General features: G+C 43.0%; 1 protein-coding gene across 2 annotated transcripts in view; it reads left to right on the forward strand.

Annotated features, from left to right (window-relative positions):
* The first annotated feature begins 485 nt into the window (after nt 1-485).
* Nucleotides 486-17,604, forward strand: part of MAP3K1 (mitogen-activated protein kinase kinase kinase 1) — a 95,623-nt gene continuing 78,504 nt past the window's right edge. Inside the window, exon 1 of one of the 2 annotated variants that reach the window (XM_073343966.2) lies at nt 486-1,483. In XM_073343966.2, coding sequence (XP_073200067.1) covers nt 1,047-1,483 — 437 coding nt within the window. In that variant the 5' untranslated portion in view covers nt 486-1,046. The remainder of the gene's footprint in view (nt 1,484-17,604) is intronic. The other variant, XM_073343967.2, reaches the window with a different exon arrangement.

The raw sequence follows: 17,604 nt of genomic DNA on the forward strand, positions 1-17,604 counted from the left end.
CTGAACAGTATGCAAAAATCAAACAAGCATTCAAATATATGGGCAGTTGCACCTGTGCACTTTTCCCTGAAAGCTTCCAGGCTCCCTTTTCTCAACATTTGGCCCTCAGTGCTTGATACTTTATCCACCTTATTTTATAACCTTCAAAATACGCCGCCTGCACTGGCGTTTAGACAGATGTGCCAACTTGCTACATGTAGTCTGTATGTTGTGGGATGATTTTGTTTTCCATTCCATGTGTGTCTGAATCTTCTCTCCTACCCCCACCCTATTTTAACTATCCGAAATGGTCTTGTTAGAGGGGCATTGCACCAAAATCATGAGCTTCTATTTCCCTCCCGCCCCCGCCATTTTTGATACAAACCCACGTTTGTCTATGTTTGGAATATGTTTTTTTGGGGGGGGGGGGATCTTTGTGGTTCACTGCACGTGCTGGGCTGAAAATGTTGTTTGCAGCGTATTTGTAGTCGCGTCGCTCCCAGCATCAGAGAGAGACAAGGTGGGTGAGGAAATGGCTCTTATTGGACTCACGTCTGCCGGTGAGAGGGAAGTTTCGCAGCTGCACGGAGCTCTTCTGCCGGTCTGGGGGAGCGGGGCAAGGCTAGTTTGTGACACAATGTCCAGACTTTCGGGGTGAGCCTCCCACACCCTCCTCCAGGGGCAGAGATCAGCCCCTCGGTCTGCGAGGAGTGGGGGAGGCAGGGGCCGCCCGCCGGTCCCGGACCCACCAGCCCGGGCTCCATCCTCGCATGGGACCCAGAGGCGGCTGGCCCCGCGCTCCCGCCTGACAGGTGCGGGCTCCTCCGGCCCGGCCCCCTCTTCCGAGCCGCGGCACCGCCCGGCGTGGGCACAGCCGAGTCCTGCCACCACCTGCCCGCGGGCGGCATCGAGCGGCCGCTCCCAGCCTCACCTTCCCAGCGGCGCCCCCACGGGCCCCCCGTACGCCTTCTGCGCAGCCCACGCCGCTGGCGCAGGGGCCGGAGCGCGGCTCATCCCCCGCCTCCCTCCCCCGCCGCTCCGGAGCCCGATGTGACCCGCCAGAGAAAATGGCGGCGGCGGCGGGGAATCGCACCTCGTCGTCGGGATTATCCTCGGGCAGCAGCGCGGACGCCGCCGCCGCCGCCGCCTCCGGGAGCCTGCAGAGCGGCGCGGGGAGCGTGCCCGGCAGCGGCGGGGGGCTGCTGCGGGCGGCGGGCGGCGGCTGCCGGGAGCAGCGCTCCGACTGGCGGCGGAAGCAGCTGCGCAAAGTGCGGAGCGTGGAGCTGGACCGGCTGCCCGAGGCGCCGCTCTTCCTGGCCGGCTCGCCGGAGCCCCCCGACCTCTCGCCGCCCCGCTGCCTCGCCGGCGGCTCCGGCCCCGCCAGCCCCGCGTCCTCCCCTGGCCGCTGCGCCGCGCCCCACCAGCCGCTGCCGGACCGGAGCCCCGCGGGAGCCGCCGCCGCTGCCGCCGCCGAGAGGAGGATGGAGCCGTCTCCCCCTGCCGGGTGAGGGGCGCCGGGCTGCGAGCGGGCGGCGGTGCGGACCCCAGCGCCTCACGCGGGCAGATGTTGGGGGCAGAAGGCCCCTGGGAGGGGAGCGGAGCGGAGCGGAGGCGGGGGAGGCTGCTGCGGGCGGGAGTGGCGGTGAGGCCGGGCACTGCTGGCGGAGCCGGGGACGGAGCTCGCCCGGAGCCTTGCCCGCTGCCGCCGCTCGAGCTTTCGGGCCCCCCCCGGCTGCGCGGAGCCCGAGCCCCGGGAGCCTGGTGCACCACCCAACGGGCAGGTAGCGGGGACGTGCTGCTGGCTGCCGCCCGGGGCCGAGCCTGCTCGTAGAGGCGGTGGGATCTGCGTCGGGGGACGGTGTTACCGGGTGACTGGGGCGGGGTCGTACCCCCGTCAGCCCCCCGTGTTTGTAGGGGAGCTGTCAGGCTGTAAGAGAAGCCGGGCGCGTGGGTGGTGAGTGGCCAGTAGTTTAATGTGGCTGTGTTCAGTGCCTAGTTGGCTTATGCAGGAGGAGCTGCAGGTTAATGGAGCTGAGCTTGTGTTTCCAAGCACTGTAGCCTTGGCACCAATTCTTGCATTTGTGGTGCCTTTGCCCTGCCACCCCGTTTGTGTGTGCTCGGCTCTGGGAGTCCTGGGTCTTAGTTACATGGGAGTCACAGCTGCTGGGGGGGGGGGGTTGATTTATTTCTGCCTGAGCTCTGAGAGGCTTTGAAGTTTGAATTTGCCCTGGTGGTTGAGGACTCAGGACCGGATGTGTCAGCCATTCAATTTCAGTGCAGTTAAACCTTTAACCCTTCCTTCCAGCAGTCTTTCGCTTTGGGTGCAAGAACGATAGCCGAGTGCATTTGAATCTTTTCTTCTAAATCACCCCCTCCGTACTGACCCCCCGCCTAAAAGTGCTTCTGCTTTGTGTAATCTAGATAATAATCTCTCTAAAGTCTTAGATTTTTACATTTAAACTACTGGGAAAGTAAAGGCAAATATATTTAAAGTTAAATATTAATAAAAATGAGTCCTTTCTCCTTTGACTTGTTTCACTTGAAATTGCGGAACTGTTTTGTTTTTGCTTAGTAAAAAAAACCCGTGAATATCTGCACTGCAAAAATGTAGAAAGTATGTGTGTTTCTATGTGTTTCAGGGGTTTATACTAGAGAAAACATGTTTGAATGCATCCGATGAAGTGAGCTGTAGCTCACCAATGCTTATGCTCAAATAAATTTGTTAGTCTCTAAGGTGCCAGAAGTACTCCTTTTCATGTTTGAATGGTTGCACGTTGTGTGAGATGATACATTGTGCCCTTGCAATGTTTGTCCTATTCTGTATCCTATTTGGTAAGAGTTGCGATTTTACAGAGCTTTCCAATTAACAGGTATTGTGATGCGAACAGAGGCGCAAGTTCAATGGCTGCAGTGCATTTGATATAATATATATCACCTACACAAAGGCATTCAGAATTAAAGCTACCATGTGCATATTTTAAGATGCCTCCTTATGTGCTTCAGAATACATTGTACTTACTACTTTTAATGTACACTTGCTAGCTTTTAGAGTGTGCATAGGTAAGGGTAATGGTGATGATGGATCTTGTAATCTTGACATAAATTTAACAATTAGTTTCAGAAGGATTGTTATGTGAGGCTTCATGGGTAAATAGTGAATTGCTGTACTTGGTGGTGAAGACTGACTGTTGATAGGTTTACTTTTACAGTTATGTTACAGAGAAAAGGAGCTTTTAGTTAGCCACTTAAGCTTCAAGAAATCTGTCTTTCCCATTTGTGGTAGAAAGATATTAAAGAAAAGATTTCCATTCTAGAGAATGGTTTACTAATATGGCAATCTAAAAATCAACAATTGTTTAGGTATCTAGACCTACTCTGTACTGTTTGTAGACTTTGGTCTATATTTAAGGCAGTGTACATTACTTGACAGTAATATGGCACTAGCAGATGAACCACCAATCTAGCTATAGAAAGATTAATAGGAAAGATGATATATTCACTTTGGCAAGTGACTTGAATTAATTTGATTTTTGTAGCATTCTCTCTAGGATTTTGTCAAGGTATGAAACTAAAATGTACTTTACTTCATGTTATTCCCTCGTATGTAGGCATCACCACTGTAGCAAATATAAACAATTCCATACCACATCAGAGGAAAAATAACTAGTGTAAACAGCATCAAAACATGCCTTTTAAAAACAGTGAAAGATTCTCACAATTTTCAGTGGGACTTACTGCTAGTTGTTATGGGTTCAAGAAGGTAAACATTTGTCGCATCAGGAGATCACATTTATACTGAAATATTGACTCCATCCTTGCTAGCCAATTCCAGATACAAGAATTTCTTTCAGGTAATTCCTGTTCTCTCTTTCAAACACTCTCTTTTGACAGCTTTTCTTGTATTTAAGCACCTACGTTTGCACATGTTGAAGTATGAATATATATGCAATTTGAAGGAAGAAAGGTTTCAAGAACTTTAGTGGCTTATAGCACCGTCTCCATAGCTCTAATAATAGAGATGTAACAATTATTTCATCTGAGAGAATATTAAATGTCAAGTGCATTATTCTGTTTAATAGTGCAATGAGATTACACCATAGTTCTGAAATGTTAGTTTCAGTCTCTGATAATTAATTATAAGAGACCTAACTGAAGGATTAATTATACTATAAATTCAGCAATATTGTGTAAACTTCACGTTAAAGACTTCAGTATATTAGGTGCAGTCTTGCCTGTAAACAGGTGTGGGGACCCTCCTTTGTCAGAGTATTTCAATAATTTAAAACAGTTTTTACACCTACTATAGTAATAAAGGAATATAGTAAACTTGAAATCTAGTCAAATACAAAATAATTAAAAATTTCTTTTGTGTACTAGAAATGCCCACAATGTTCTGTGCACTATATAAATGGGAATGTGTACACATACTGATTGCCCAGAAAAGCTTAAAATCTAAGAAAGCAAACATATGATGGATGGAGTGAAGTCCATCAAAATACAATATTTTGCATGTATAGTATATAGGGTTTTTTTAATAAATACACTAGTTATACTCTGCTTCCCCTTTACCCATCCATTAGTAGTTAGCAGATACTAGACTTGCTCTTAAGTCCCCCTACCAGCATTTTTGGTATTACAATCACATTTCTTTTTTATAAATAGATTTTTCCTGTTCTATTTCTGTGTGAAAGACCCACATAAAGCAGCAGGATAAACTGGGGAAAGAGTGAAACTGACTCTGCAGTGTGCTATCAAGTACACAAAATAAAAATGTTGTTGTTTCATTAATCTCTCAGTTATATTGTCTTTGGTTTTTGTCAAATAGTAGGTAAAATTTCAGAAAAATTGATTTTTTTTGGTGTGGTTTTTGATTCATTCTCTAATGTTAATGTGAAATGCAACCTGAACACACAACAATGAAGTTATTTTCCATGTCTCTTGATATCAACTTATTTATACTGTTTATATTTAATACTGAACAAACTTTTATGAATTTAATAGATTATTAATTATAAGGCTTTCTTGGAATTTGGAGAGCTATACAATCTGTTTGGGGCAGGAATCCATGAAAGAACAAGATAGAACTTTTTGACATTTCAAATTTTTTATCAAAATTAAATGCTTCACATACTACCTTCAAAAATCTAACAAAACCTTCCATTATCTTTGTCAGAGTGCTGCATTCCTGAGGTAATACAACCTTTTGTGACACTGGTATGGTTCCCCTATTAGAAGAGGCGGGGAAAGTATATTGTTGCTTTAAGAACTGTAGGGAATCTTTATTATGATTAACTGAAGAGTATTGCTGTAGAAATTTTAAAAAAGCATTTAAAAAAGATACAGAAGTAATGAAACTAGACAGTTTTTCTAGTCAATTGATAAATTCTTGTAGCTTCCATTCCAAGGCAGTTAAAATAAATATTGGGCCAAAAAAGTTAATGCTTTCCTATAGATTTAATATAACTCTTTTACAGTGTTCAGATCAAATAATTACCAACTATTTTCTTATGTTGGCATGGATGACTGGTTAACCAGCTTTCTTCAATACAAGACTTCTAACACTGTCAACCCCATTTTTTATAAAAACAAAAAGCAGGAAGTGCTGCAGTTCAGCTTTCTTCACAGCTCTCCTCTTCATCCAGTATCCACAAGCAATAATTTTTTTTCGCATAGAAGTGTCTTCCATCTAGCACAAACAAAATTTGTTCTAAAAACACACTCATTTTAATATTATAACAAATCTGCCATTTATAGTTGATATCAGATTTCTCAAATGTAAAGAAGGCATGGCCTGCTCCTGGTCTCTCACTACTATGTAGATAAATTACTGATGTCGTTTGTTGGTTTTCTTGTGTTGGTGCTTATATTATAGCATGATAAAGCCACCTAAAACACACTGGGAAGATTGCTGTCATGGCCATCTAGTAGAGCAGCTCTAGCAGCAGCCTGCCAATTCTAGATCTGCTCCTCGATCCATGACACCTGCCTTGTTTTGTGAATTCCAAAGCAGGACAGAAATATATTATGCTACAGAATACTTTATAGTAAAGAAAGGCTGGGGTGTGTTGAATGGGTTTTCATTGTTAAAACGTAGTTTGGCCAACTGTTCCTGTCTTCCTAAATAAGTGATAATGAAAGGTAGTTATGTTTCATCTTTGCCGTATGTTAAGTTTTCATATATATGGCACCTGCTAACCTGATTCAGCCCTGCAATTGAAGTTAAAATGTATTTGGCATGGTAGGAGCTGCCTGAGTTGGTGAGTGTAAAGAAAGTATAGTTAAAATAACATTTTGACTATTCCAATCAGGTCAATCATGTAGACTATCTTTCACTGATAGTGGCTATTTTAATTATATCCCTAAGAGCTCATAAATAGAAAATCACTTCTCCTCCCATTATCTTAACACTAGCTTTTTTCAGTTGGAAGAGTGAGCAGAAGCAGCATGACAGTGATGAATGCAGTACTGGTAAATTTCATCCTGCTATTACTACTGAGAGAGCACTATGCAAGTCCAACATAACAGATGCCAGGCTCTCATGATGGGTCATCTCAGACACTGGTTTTAAAATGGAGTGAAGAGGATGTAAGGAGAAAGGAATACATGCAATGCCAAGGCAAATTTAAGTCTCTACTTCTGAATTTAAAATAGGACATGATAATAACTTCATTACCACATTAGAATTTGCAGCTATGAATTTAAGGTTCCAGTGCACAGTAAAAATTAAGTCTTGTGCTTCAAGATTTAAACTGCATGGGATTGAGGAAGGAATTTCTCCTACCTTGTCTGCTGGTTTCCCCCCATCCTCTGTGACCTACAAGGATTTTTATGTATGGGTTGGCTGTGTTGGTCTCTCTCTAAAGCATCAGGTATGCATGCAATTGTTGCTCTGGCACGATGTTGTAGAGGGTTTGATCTGGTATGGGAGTTCCTTTGATCTTATGCAAAGTATACAGATTGTAACTTTAATTTATCTGGAGCTCTTTCAGGGGAGTTACTGGAATTGTAGATTAAATCTTCACTTCTACTGACAGGGGTGTTATCCATTAAGCTGTTTGGCTAAAATAAAACTTGCCTAGGCAGTGCAAATCTCAACAGTGAGAATGCAAAATGTTTTGAAGGTAAATTCAAATCACCTTTAATCATCATTTTTAAGATTTATAGGAGGAGTGAAAAAAGTTACATCTTTCCTGTAACTTTTAGTGTTGTAATGTGTTTGTTACATACATAGCAAAGTTGGGCTATGACTAAGTTTGTTTAAATATTGTGTTTCGTATGTAATTTTAAAAAAATAAAGTTCAAAGTGAGAAGTGCCACACTGCACTGAAATTGTTCTAAGAACTAAAACAAGGGGTTGTGTTTGTAGCAGCAGTGGTGGTGAGGAGTTGGTATGGTTTGAATTTCTGGAGTTCAGAACACAAATATTTGTCTTTTCAGAGAGTCCTCAATCCTCTGTCAGAGCCCATGGTTCATCTTACTTTTGTCCCCTGTCTCAACTTGTACTACTTAAAGTTCTATGATTGTAGCCTCTGTTGTTTTTATCAAGGCAAATTGAACGGGAGTCTCTTAAGAGGTGGTCACTATAGCTTTCCTGTTTGCTGTGGGTCTTGCTGTTAAGTAACATAACCCATATATTTCAATGGGAGTTAGGTGTAGACCAGATTCTTAACTCACTTGCTCTTCCCTCCCTTCCTCTCTTCATCCAGAGGCCGAGCATGTTGCCTCCAGAACACCTTCCATTTCCTGCAAGATCAGAATTGGGAATCTAACAAGGCTGGCTTTAGGGATGGGCCACCCAGGCAACTGTCCGGGGGTGCCATGGTCAAGGGGTTACCATGTGGCAGGACAGAGGTGTGCACTGCCAGTGTAGAGTCAGAAGCTGCTCCCGGCTGGCAGGGTGGATCTGCATGTAGGGGCACCCAGATTTCTCCGTGCTTCCTCCTGGCAGAGGAACATGGTTGGGTGCGAGGGAAGAGGAGGCGAGCAGTGATGCACAGATACTGCCCGTCCCCCCACCTTCCCAGATGTTCCTTTGTGCCCTCTGAGGGGGCATGTGAGGAGCAACGCCAAGTGGTCTGTGCAGCCAGGTCACTTTCTCTCCCTGGGCTAGTGCTTTCCTGTCATCCCCTTATGCATCCCGGGGGGGGAAGTGACCTGGATGCAGGGAGCCCTGTTGTTGCTCCTTGCTCCCTCCCACACAGCCTCTTAGGGATGTGTAGAAGAGCAGGGGGTGGTGAGCAGCAATGCCAACTATTCTGTGCATCCAGGTCAGTTTCCCCACGTGGGTGCAGGTGGGGGATGCAGGGGCTAGGTACAGAGGTTAGGGGCAAAGGGAGCACAGTCCTGGAGTTAACGGTGCAGGAGGGGGAGATGAGGGTTGAAAGGGGCACAGTGCAGGGGTTGGGGTGCAGGAGGGGAGTGCAGGGGGCACAGTTCAGGGGTGAGGGAGTGTGGGGAGCCTTGTGGGGTTGGGGAATGGGGGACATCCATGGGCAGGGGGGGAATGCCGCGCCCATAGGGGTAAGGGCACCAAAATATAAGTTCGCCCAGGGCATCATTTTCCCTTCGGCCGGCCCTGGAATCTAACATGAATATCCTGCATGGTACTACCATGCTTGCTAGAATGTTGCTGTCTCTTAATAGGACTTTTAATTAAGTCATTGTGGGTTTTTTCTTTTGCTTAAGTCTTTGAAAGACTTGCAGTTTTGGGGAATCTTAACACTAGCCAAACAGTTGAGGAAAATTGCTGGCTGCTCAAAAGAGCTGAAAGTCATATCTGAGATAATGGCAACACAACATTTTATTCTAAAACTTGATGTTCAAGAACAATTTAAAACTAGACATGGTTTACTTTCCCCTGAAAGTTGAAATGACACAGTTTTCATTGCATTTAAACTTCCCCAGTCTCTAATTTTTAGTAATTGCTCTTGTTCGTTCATAGATTCCACAGCCAGAAGGCATCAGTGTGATCGTATGACCTCATATGAAACACAGGTCGTAGAACTTCCCCAGAATAATTTCTTTTGAACTAGAGCAAATCTCTTTAAAAAAAAATCCAGTCTTTATTTAAAAATTACCAATGATGGCAAATCCACCACGACCTTGGGTAAATCGTTCTAGTGGTTAAGTACATTCACTGTTAAAAATTTACACCTTTTTGCCAGACAGAATTTGTCTAGTTAAAACTTCCCTTCACTGGAATTTTTATACATTTGGCTGCTTGATTGAAGAATCCATTATCAAATATTTGCTCCCCATGTAGGTACTTCTAGATGGCTATCACCACCCATAACTTTCTCTTTGTTCAGCTAAATAAATTGAGCTCTTTGAGTTTGTCACTGTAAGATCTGTTTTCTAATCCATTAGTCTTTCTCATGGCTCTTCTCTGAACTCTGTCAGTCTAAGGCCTGCTCTACACCTGAAATTTAGCTTAATTTAGCTGTGTCACTCAGGGCTGTGAATAATTTTTCACCCTGAGCACTGTAGTTAGGTTGACCTAATCCAGGGGTCACAAACACGTGGCCCGCCAAGCTCCCCGCAGCCCCCCTGTCTCCTCCCCAGCGCGCCGTGGCCCCAGCCTACCTCCAGGCCAGGGGTGGGCAAACTACGGCTGCTCAGGGCTTTGGATCCTGCCCGCGCATTTGCCAACCCTGTGGTGCTGAGGGCCCCGCACCGCTTCCCTGCGGCCCCGGGGGGAGGGGAAGGGGGAAGGGAAGCAGAGAACTCTGAGCTGTTTTTGCCTGTGGTTACCTCCCCTGAAGCTCCCATTGGCCGGGAATGGGGAAGCGCGGCCACTGGAAGCTTCGGAGGAGGTAATCACAGGCAAAAACAGCTCACAGAGTTCTCTGTTCCCCCTCCCGCCCGGGGCAGCATGGACAGGATACCCACCACTTCCCGGAGCGGAGCGGCACAGGGCTGGGGCCGGGCCAGGGCCAGGGAGCCTACCCTGGCCCTGGTGCGTGACCTTGCCACCCCGAAGCCGCTCAAGATAAGTGGTGCTGGGCCGGAACCTGAACCCCTCCTGTACCCCAACTCCCTGCCCTAAGCCGCCTGCCTGCTCCCCAACCCCCTGCCATACCCTGCACTCCCTTCTGCACCCCAACCCCCTGCCCTGAGCCCCGTGCTGCACCCCGCGGGCAGGGGCAGAGGCAGCAGCCCTCAGGCCAACGTATGAGTCCTCACGTGACCCTCCTGGTGATTCAAGTTTGAGACCCCCTGACCTAACCCCTGATGTGGATGCAATTAGGTTGACAGCAGGAATCTTCCATTTACCAAGCTATTGCTTCTCAGAGAGGTGGATTACCTACAGCAGTGGTCCCCTCATATGGCCCTCCTGTGTAATAAACCTAAGCACTACCTTATGTGGGTCAAACAGATTCTACATATTTTAATAAGATTTAGTTATTGATTTATATTTTAAGTTCAGCTTGTTTCCTATCTATTTAGATAGGTAGTTTTTATGTACAGTGTTATCTGTTTACACAACTAGAAAAAGCCCTTCCATCAATGTAGGAAACATCTACGCTATGGTGCTACAGCTGCAGCAGTGGTGTTGTGCTGCTGTAATATAAGCCATACCCCTACATTGAATGAAATCCTTTTCCAGGAGGCAAAATTGGTAAAAGATCCAGCAAAAAATGTTATCAGTATTGCTAACTTTGATATTAAAAAAAGTCAGTCCCCCAAAATTTGAGGTTTCAAAAAACCATGAAATCACATTTTTTAGTCTTAACTTTTTTTTAAACTCCCACTACTCCTCTGCCTATGTGTATGTGATAACTTCAGGTTGAAAGGTAAACCTTTAGTGCAGTGGTTCTCAACCAGAGATCTGAGGCCCACTGTGGGGGCTGTGAGCAGGTTTCAGGGGGTCTGTCATACAGGGCTGGCATTAGACTTACTGGGGCCCAGGGCAGAAAACGTAAGCCTCACTGCCTGGGGCTGAAGCCCAGAGACCCCAGCCCCCGCCACCCAGGGCTGAAGCCGAAGTCTGAGCAGCTTAGCTTTGCAGGGCTCCCTGTGGCATGGGGCCCCTGGCAATTGTCCGGCTTGCTATCCCCTAATGCTGGCCCTGGCTTTCATATGCAGAAAAACTGTTGTTGTGGCACAAGTAGGCCATGGAGTTTTTTACAGCATGTTGGGGAGGTGGGGGGCTCAGAAAGAAAAAGGTTGAGAACCCCTGCTTTAGTGCACCCCCACCCCACGCAGGTAACCCATTCCAGTGCTTCACCACACTCGTAGTGAAATAGTTTTTCCTAATGTCCAACCTAGACCTCCCCGATTGCAACTTGAGACCATTTCATTGCTCTTTGTTCTGTCATCTGCCACCACTGAGAACAACCGAGCTCCATCCTCTTTGGAACCCCTCTTTAGGTAGCTGAAGGCTGCTATCGAATTCCTCCCCCTCCTCCAGACTAAATAAGCCCAGTTTCCTCAGCTTCTCCTCATAAGTCATGTGTCCCAATCCACTAATCATTTTCATTGCCCTCCACTGGACTCTCTCCAATTTGTCCATATCCTTTTGAGGGGGTAGGGGGACAAAGGCAAAACTGGATGCAGTACTCCAGATGTGTCCCCACCGGTGCCATATAGAAGGAAATAATCACTTCCCTATCTGCTGGCAATGCTCCTACTAATGCAGCCCAATATGCCGTTAGCCTTCTTGGCAACAAGGGTACACTGTTGACTCATATCCAGCTTCTTGTCCACTGTAATCCCCAGGTCCTTTTCTGCAGAACTGCCACTTAGCCAGTCAGTCCCCAGCCTGTAGCAGTTCATGGGATTCTTCCATTCTAAGTGCTGGACTCTGCACTTGTCCTTGTTGAAGCTCACCAGATTTCTTTTGGCCCAATCCCCCAATTTGTCTAGGTCACTCTGGACCATATCCCTACCCTCAGGCGTATCTACCTCGCCCCCCAGATTAGTGTCATCTGCAAACTTGCTGAGGGGGTTCTCCCTGACTACTCAGATGGAGTCTCTACTTACTCTCTCCTCACCTATGAAATAGGGGAATTACTATCTTAACTGTCTCTCCTCCTACTTTCCTTTCTTTGACAAAAGGAGGACTGGATAGTAAATAGTTTGAGAACCACTGACTGAATGCATCATGATTCATCCTCACACATAGAAGTTATATTACTTTTTAAGGATGGGAGGTTGCAGCCAACTTTTATCAAAGGCAGTCTCACTTCCACTTACAGGTAGACCAAAGGAAAATGGTGGCCATCTTGCTGGCTTCAGTCTCATTGACAGTAATAGCAGATGGTGACCATTTTGAATATCAGAAAATGTGTGAGTTGACAACCTTTCATATTTTCATGAAACAAGTTAAGAAAAATTATTAGGATAAAATCTCAAGAGGTGGCAATATTGTGTTATCGGCTATGACAATGTTTCTTAAAAACATAGAAACATAGGATGTCATACTAGACTAGAACCATTCCACCTAGTTCAATAGCTTGTCTCTGGCCAGCACCAGATGCTTCGGTGGAAGATGCAAGACAGTAGGTAAATTTGGGATAATCTACTTGCTGTGAAAGTCTCATCCTCATCCCTAATAGTCAAAGATCACCTTAACCCTGAAAAGGTTTCATACTTCTTCTAAAACTCTTCTTTCAGCATTAACTCTTATAACTCTGGAAATTCTTCTGATCTGTATAATCATCCTGTCCTCCTTAGAACCTTGCTAAGATCTTGGACTCAACATTCTGTGGGAATGAGTTTCACGTCTGATTATATATTGTGTGAAAAATTATTTCCTTTTTGTATGTTTTGTATTTGCCACTTTTCATTGAAGTTTCCTTGTTCTTGTGCTATGACATAGGAAGAACGGAAACTGAGTTACTTGTTTTATATCATTTATTGTTTTATACATTGTTACTGTGACCCTCTTATTTGCCTCTGTCTAAAGTAAACAATCCCAGTCTTTTCAGTCGCACCTCGTATGAGGGTTTTTCTATGCCCTTCAATGTTCTTATCATTCTTGTCCTAATCCTCTCTAATTCTGCAGTATCCTTATTATGGTGAGATGACCAATACTGCATACAGTGCTCTAATGAGGGCATATCATTGATTTTCGTAATGGCATTCTATTTTCTTTACCATTTCTCATGCTATTCTAATGCATCCTAAAGTGGTTGGTTTGTTTAATTACATAGTAAACGGAGGTCTTTTCAGCTTTTCACAATGAGGCACAAGTCCCTTCCCTGAGCTGATAGTTAAAACAGAACCCTATGAGGAGTATGAGCAGTTAATTCCTCCTCTCCCCACCCCCTCCCCATGAATTACTTTTCACTTATTTCCCTCAGGCTTATTGTGACTGCCCTGAGGCTTGTTGTGAATCTTTTCTATATGGCCATCATGTCTATATCTTCAGAATTGCCTCTGGCCTGAATTCTGCTCTTTGTGTTTTTAGAATGTTGGGATAGGGCTTGTGTGGGTATACTTTCATCATTATAGAGAAATAAATCTGGTTCACAGAGACATTACTTTGAAAATTGGATTTTTTTTGCACAAATTACAATCTCTAATCCTAGTAGTAATGAAGTGTGTCTGCAGTCTGCTTTCTGAAACCTGGTGTAACCCATACACCTCCTGTGTGTGTTCTGTCCCATCTAGTAGCATCAAGACCATTTAGAAAGAGAGATAAAATGAGTCTGCTCTACAGCCTTAGCTAACAGCTAGTTGGCTTTTAGCTCATGCAGTAAAGGCTTATGCTTTAAGCTTCAGAGACCCCAGGTTCAGTCCCACCCACAGACAACCAGGGTCTGTCAGTGTTACAATGGCATTCTATTTTTTCTAACCAAAAAACTATAAATCACATTGTGAATTATGCTGCTTCCCCTTACTCAGGTGCTATTCACCAGCTATGTATATGGAGGCACACACAATTACTAGTATCTGAAACTTTTAATGAAATGCTTGGTTTATGAAAATGTATTTTGTGATCTCCACCAAGGTTCATTTTATAGGTTAGTGATACAGTCAAACATCTGTCAGAGTTTTTTCTGCTGATGCTACAACTAAGGTAGAAGCCCATAACTCAAGGCAATTACAGAGAGATTAATTTTCTTTCAGTTTGCTTACTTTGTAGTTTGACAGCACTTTATGTGCAGGCTTAGCAGAATTTGATTTTTATTTTTTTACAACTTTTGACATATATTTTTCTATTACTGATTTAAATGTCCACAGTTATGATATATTTTGGGGGGCAAACAAGGGAGAGGATGTCCAGACAATTTATTTTACTCACAGTAGATGTTCAAAAGTTAGTTTTAAAACACAAATTTTGGACATCACGTGTCAAAACATACAAAGTAAATATCCTTAAATCAAACTCTAGTTCTCAAGAAGCATTTTTCTTTCTTTGCCTATTTATAAATTTCAGTTATTAAAGATGGAAATGTTTGTCCATTTGTGTGTGTGTTGTGAAATCAATGTTTACTGACATTTATTGATCAATAGACTTGGAAGAATTACAGTTTTATGTGTTGTCATTTTGTCTTCCCTCTGTCAGTATTTCACACAGCAGCAAGGGGAGAGAAAGTCATTTTAAAAGAATCAGAAAAAGTGATTGTAAAACCTCAAAAACTGAAATAGGATGGTGGGGCCAAGTGTAATACCCAGTACTCTTTTTTTTTTTTTAACTTGTTTTTTTAAATTGACTAGATTGTTGTAATTTATTGAATCAATATACTGAATATTCCAATAAACCACATCTAGAATATCCCATAGTTTTTAATTTAATTTGTTCTTTCAGTAATTTAAATAATGTATAATCCCTACATGTAACAGTGGTGACCGCTCTAATCCTAGACTATATCTGTTTGCTTAATGTATGCAAAGTGTTATTTACTGTTGAAATCAGTGAATAAGCTCACTGAAATAGCTCTTAATGTTTTTTCCAAAAACACACAGCATAATTAGGAATAAACTATCTTATTTGAGCGATTTTATTTGGAAAGGATGGGGTCCTAAATTGTGAATATTCCACGACCTTTAGACCGGAAACGCTTTTGAGAACAGAAATAAGCAACTTCTCAGGAAATTTCAGCAAACTTTAAAATGAAAAATTTAAAAACAAGTATTTAATTGTGGTTGGGTGAGAGACTTACTCCTTTTAGAAAGTATATTCCGTTGGATAAATAAACATTACTAATTTTAAAAACAGAAATTGCCATAACACTTTCCCTTTGAATTTCCAATAATGAGCTTTTTTGTAAATATATAATAGAAATTAGTATGCATAATTTTCTGTGTGTTTTTTTTTAATCCACTATAAATGCCCTTTCCTCAGTTTCAGCTTCACGTTTCCCCATGGGCACAGTGTTCACTCCCTTTCACTAGCTTCTCTCTCATTTCATAGTTTCATTCTTCCCATCCAGTCTGTCCCAGAGCCTACTGATTCTTCTTCTCTCTCCGCCATCATTGAGTTAGGCAGCTCCTCTCGCACAACTAATAAAAGGCCACAAAGTCTCCTCTCCATTTGCAAATATCCCTGATGTCTAATCAGCTCACTTCCGTCTCCAGTCTCTCAAATGGGCAGAATGATGACTAAGGGTCTGATCCAGTCTCTCCAGTGACTTCATTGCATTCTGTTGTATTTAGAAATGGAAATAGAGCATGTTCTTTACGATCATATTTTTACTAAGGGGAATCTGTTACTTTTTTTATTTCCCTGAAAATGAAAGATTGTGTTCGATACTCCAAGGACAGTAATAGCGACTTTCATCTCTCACTTCATATACTGATTAAAAAACATCTTTCCAACTAATCAACCACATGGCTCATGTTTCCTCTACTCAGTAGGAATTAGAAACCTAGAAATTGCTTTTTTTTTTTTTTTTTTTTTAAAAGAGAAGATTGATCATTTGTATGGCAGTCGTATCTAGGGAGGAACCTCAGTCCCAGATCAGGGACCTCATGGTGAAAGTCACAAAGACACTCTGCGTCAGAGAGATTACAGTCTAAAAATATGACATGATGCATTCAGTTGACAAAATGGGGGAGGCAAGGAGGTGGTTTTTGGGAGGTTGAAGTAACATTAGAACAAATGAAGTTTACCATGATAAGCGGATGTTTTAGCTTTCCATTTACCTAGCCATTGTCAGGTGTTGGTGTGTTCTCATATTTCAGACTCGTGGGACCAAATATTTAAACGGAGAAACTCCTTTTCAGCCCATTTTTTTTTTTCTGATGCTACTGGCACCTATGCTGATTTTCTTAATAACTTCTAATATTTTTGTTCTGGTTTGGGCAGACAGAAGTAGCCTTACTTAACCTTCTTAAATATATTTCAAAACTAACTACTTTTTATTTTACAAAAAAAAGCTGGTTTCTGATGAAAAGTAGTTCTATAATATGGTCAGTTTGTCATATGTGTATTTTTCCAAGTAATTGGACGGCTCTTCTTTTGCTTTATTCTCCTACCATGAAATATATTCACATCTCAGGTCACTCTGTTGTGCTGTTTGCTTACTTTACACTGCTAGTTCTAAATCTTCAGAATTATGTAAGATTTTTGTGGTTAAATTCTAAATCCACAATAAACATGTGCATTAAAAATATGGAGGTACAATTTAAAGAAAAAATGTAAGTTTAAAACAAGTTGAATCCTCACTTTATCAGAAATAAGAGTTCTGTTAAGATTTGAAAAGGTTTCTACAGAACAGACTATCAAATGTAGTGTTAGAATTTTATTTCCAACCTATTTTCCAAGTGTTTTAAAGGTCATGCTTCTAAAATAGTTTGGTTTGATGGAATAAAATTCTGTCTATGATGTTAGGTCCTATGAATAGTTCCCTGTTTGGTCTTTAAATCACATTAGTCTAGTATACCTCTTAAAACATAGTTACATATATGTGGTAAGATAAAGACTACTGTGATATCTTCAGGCTTTCTTCCTAAAGTACAGTTCAGCTTCAGCATGTTCAGATGCAATAGTATAGCATCTTATTAGCCAGGTAAATATGCTGAAGCATATGTTTTCCCTTAATACTGTACATCAGCCAAAAAAAATTAGAATGCTGTATTGTTGATATGTTCTAACTTGCTGTGTTGAACCAGGGTACGTGGCAATGTTTCACAGTTCTGCTATTGGCAAGGATCTTCAGTAGAGCTAGATGGAGAAAGAGTAGGAGGGTTGCTGAGGAGCCAGTCAAGGCACTGAAGAAACTTTGTCAAAATCAGACTGTCTCCAGGTAGCTTTTTGATTGTTGGCAAATTGGCAAAGTCTGATTGGAAAAAAAATTTCCAACCAGCTCTAATCTAGCTCTAGTTTTAATTTCTGGGTAAATTTGGCACTCATGGAGGTAAACAACTGTTCATCTCAACTAGACTTTGTTAGAAAACATGTATGCACTTGCTTATTTTCAAGCACAGTGTTTTTAATAAGACTACTCACATGCTTATTTAAGTTTATGCGCAAGTATTTGTAGGATTGGGGCCTAAATAAAGACATAGCTTCCAATCTTGCTATTAAATTTCTGTGGGCAGACCTCTGTGTGAATGTGGATCCCCATTGACTTCCATGGGACTTTGTGGGTGCAAGTGAGGATCTGATTGCAGGACTGGGGCAGTAGTTGCCCGAGTGAATCGGAGGCCTAACAGCTTGATGGCATTTGTCTGATC

The sequence above is a fragment of the Lepidochelys kempii genome, chromosome 5, assembly GCF_965140285.1.
Source record: "Lepidochelys kempii isolate rLepKem1 chromosome 5, rLepKem1.hap1, whole genome shotgun sequence".
Classification (NCBI taxonomy): domain Eukaryota; kingdom Metazoa; phylum Chordata; order Testudines; family Cheloniidae; genus Lepidochelys; species Lepidochelys kempii.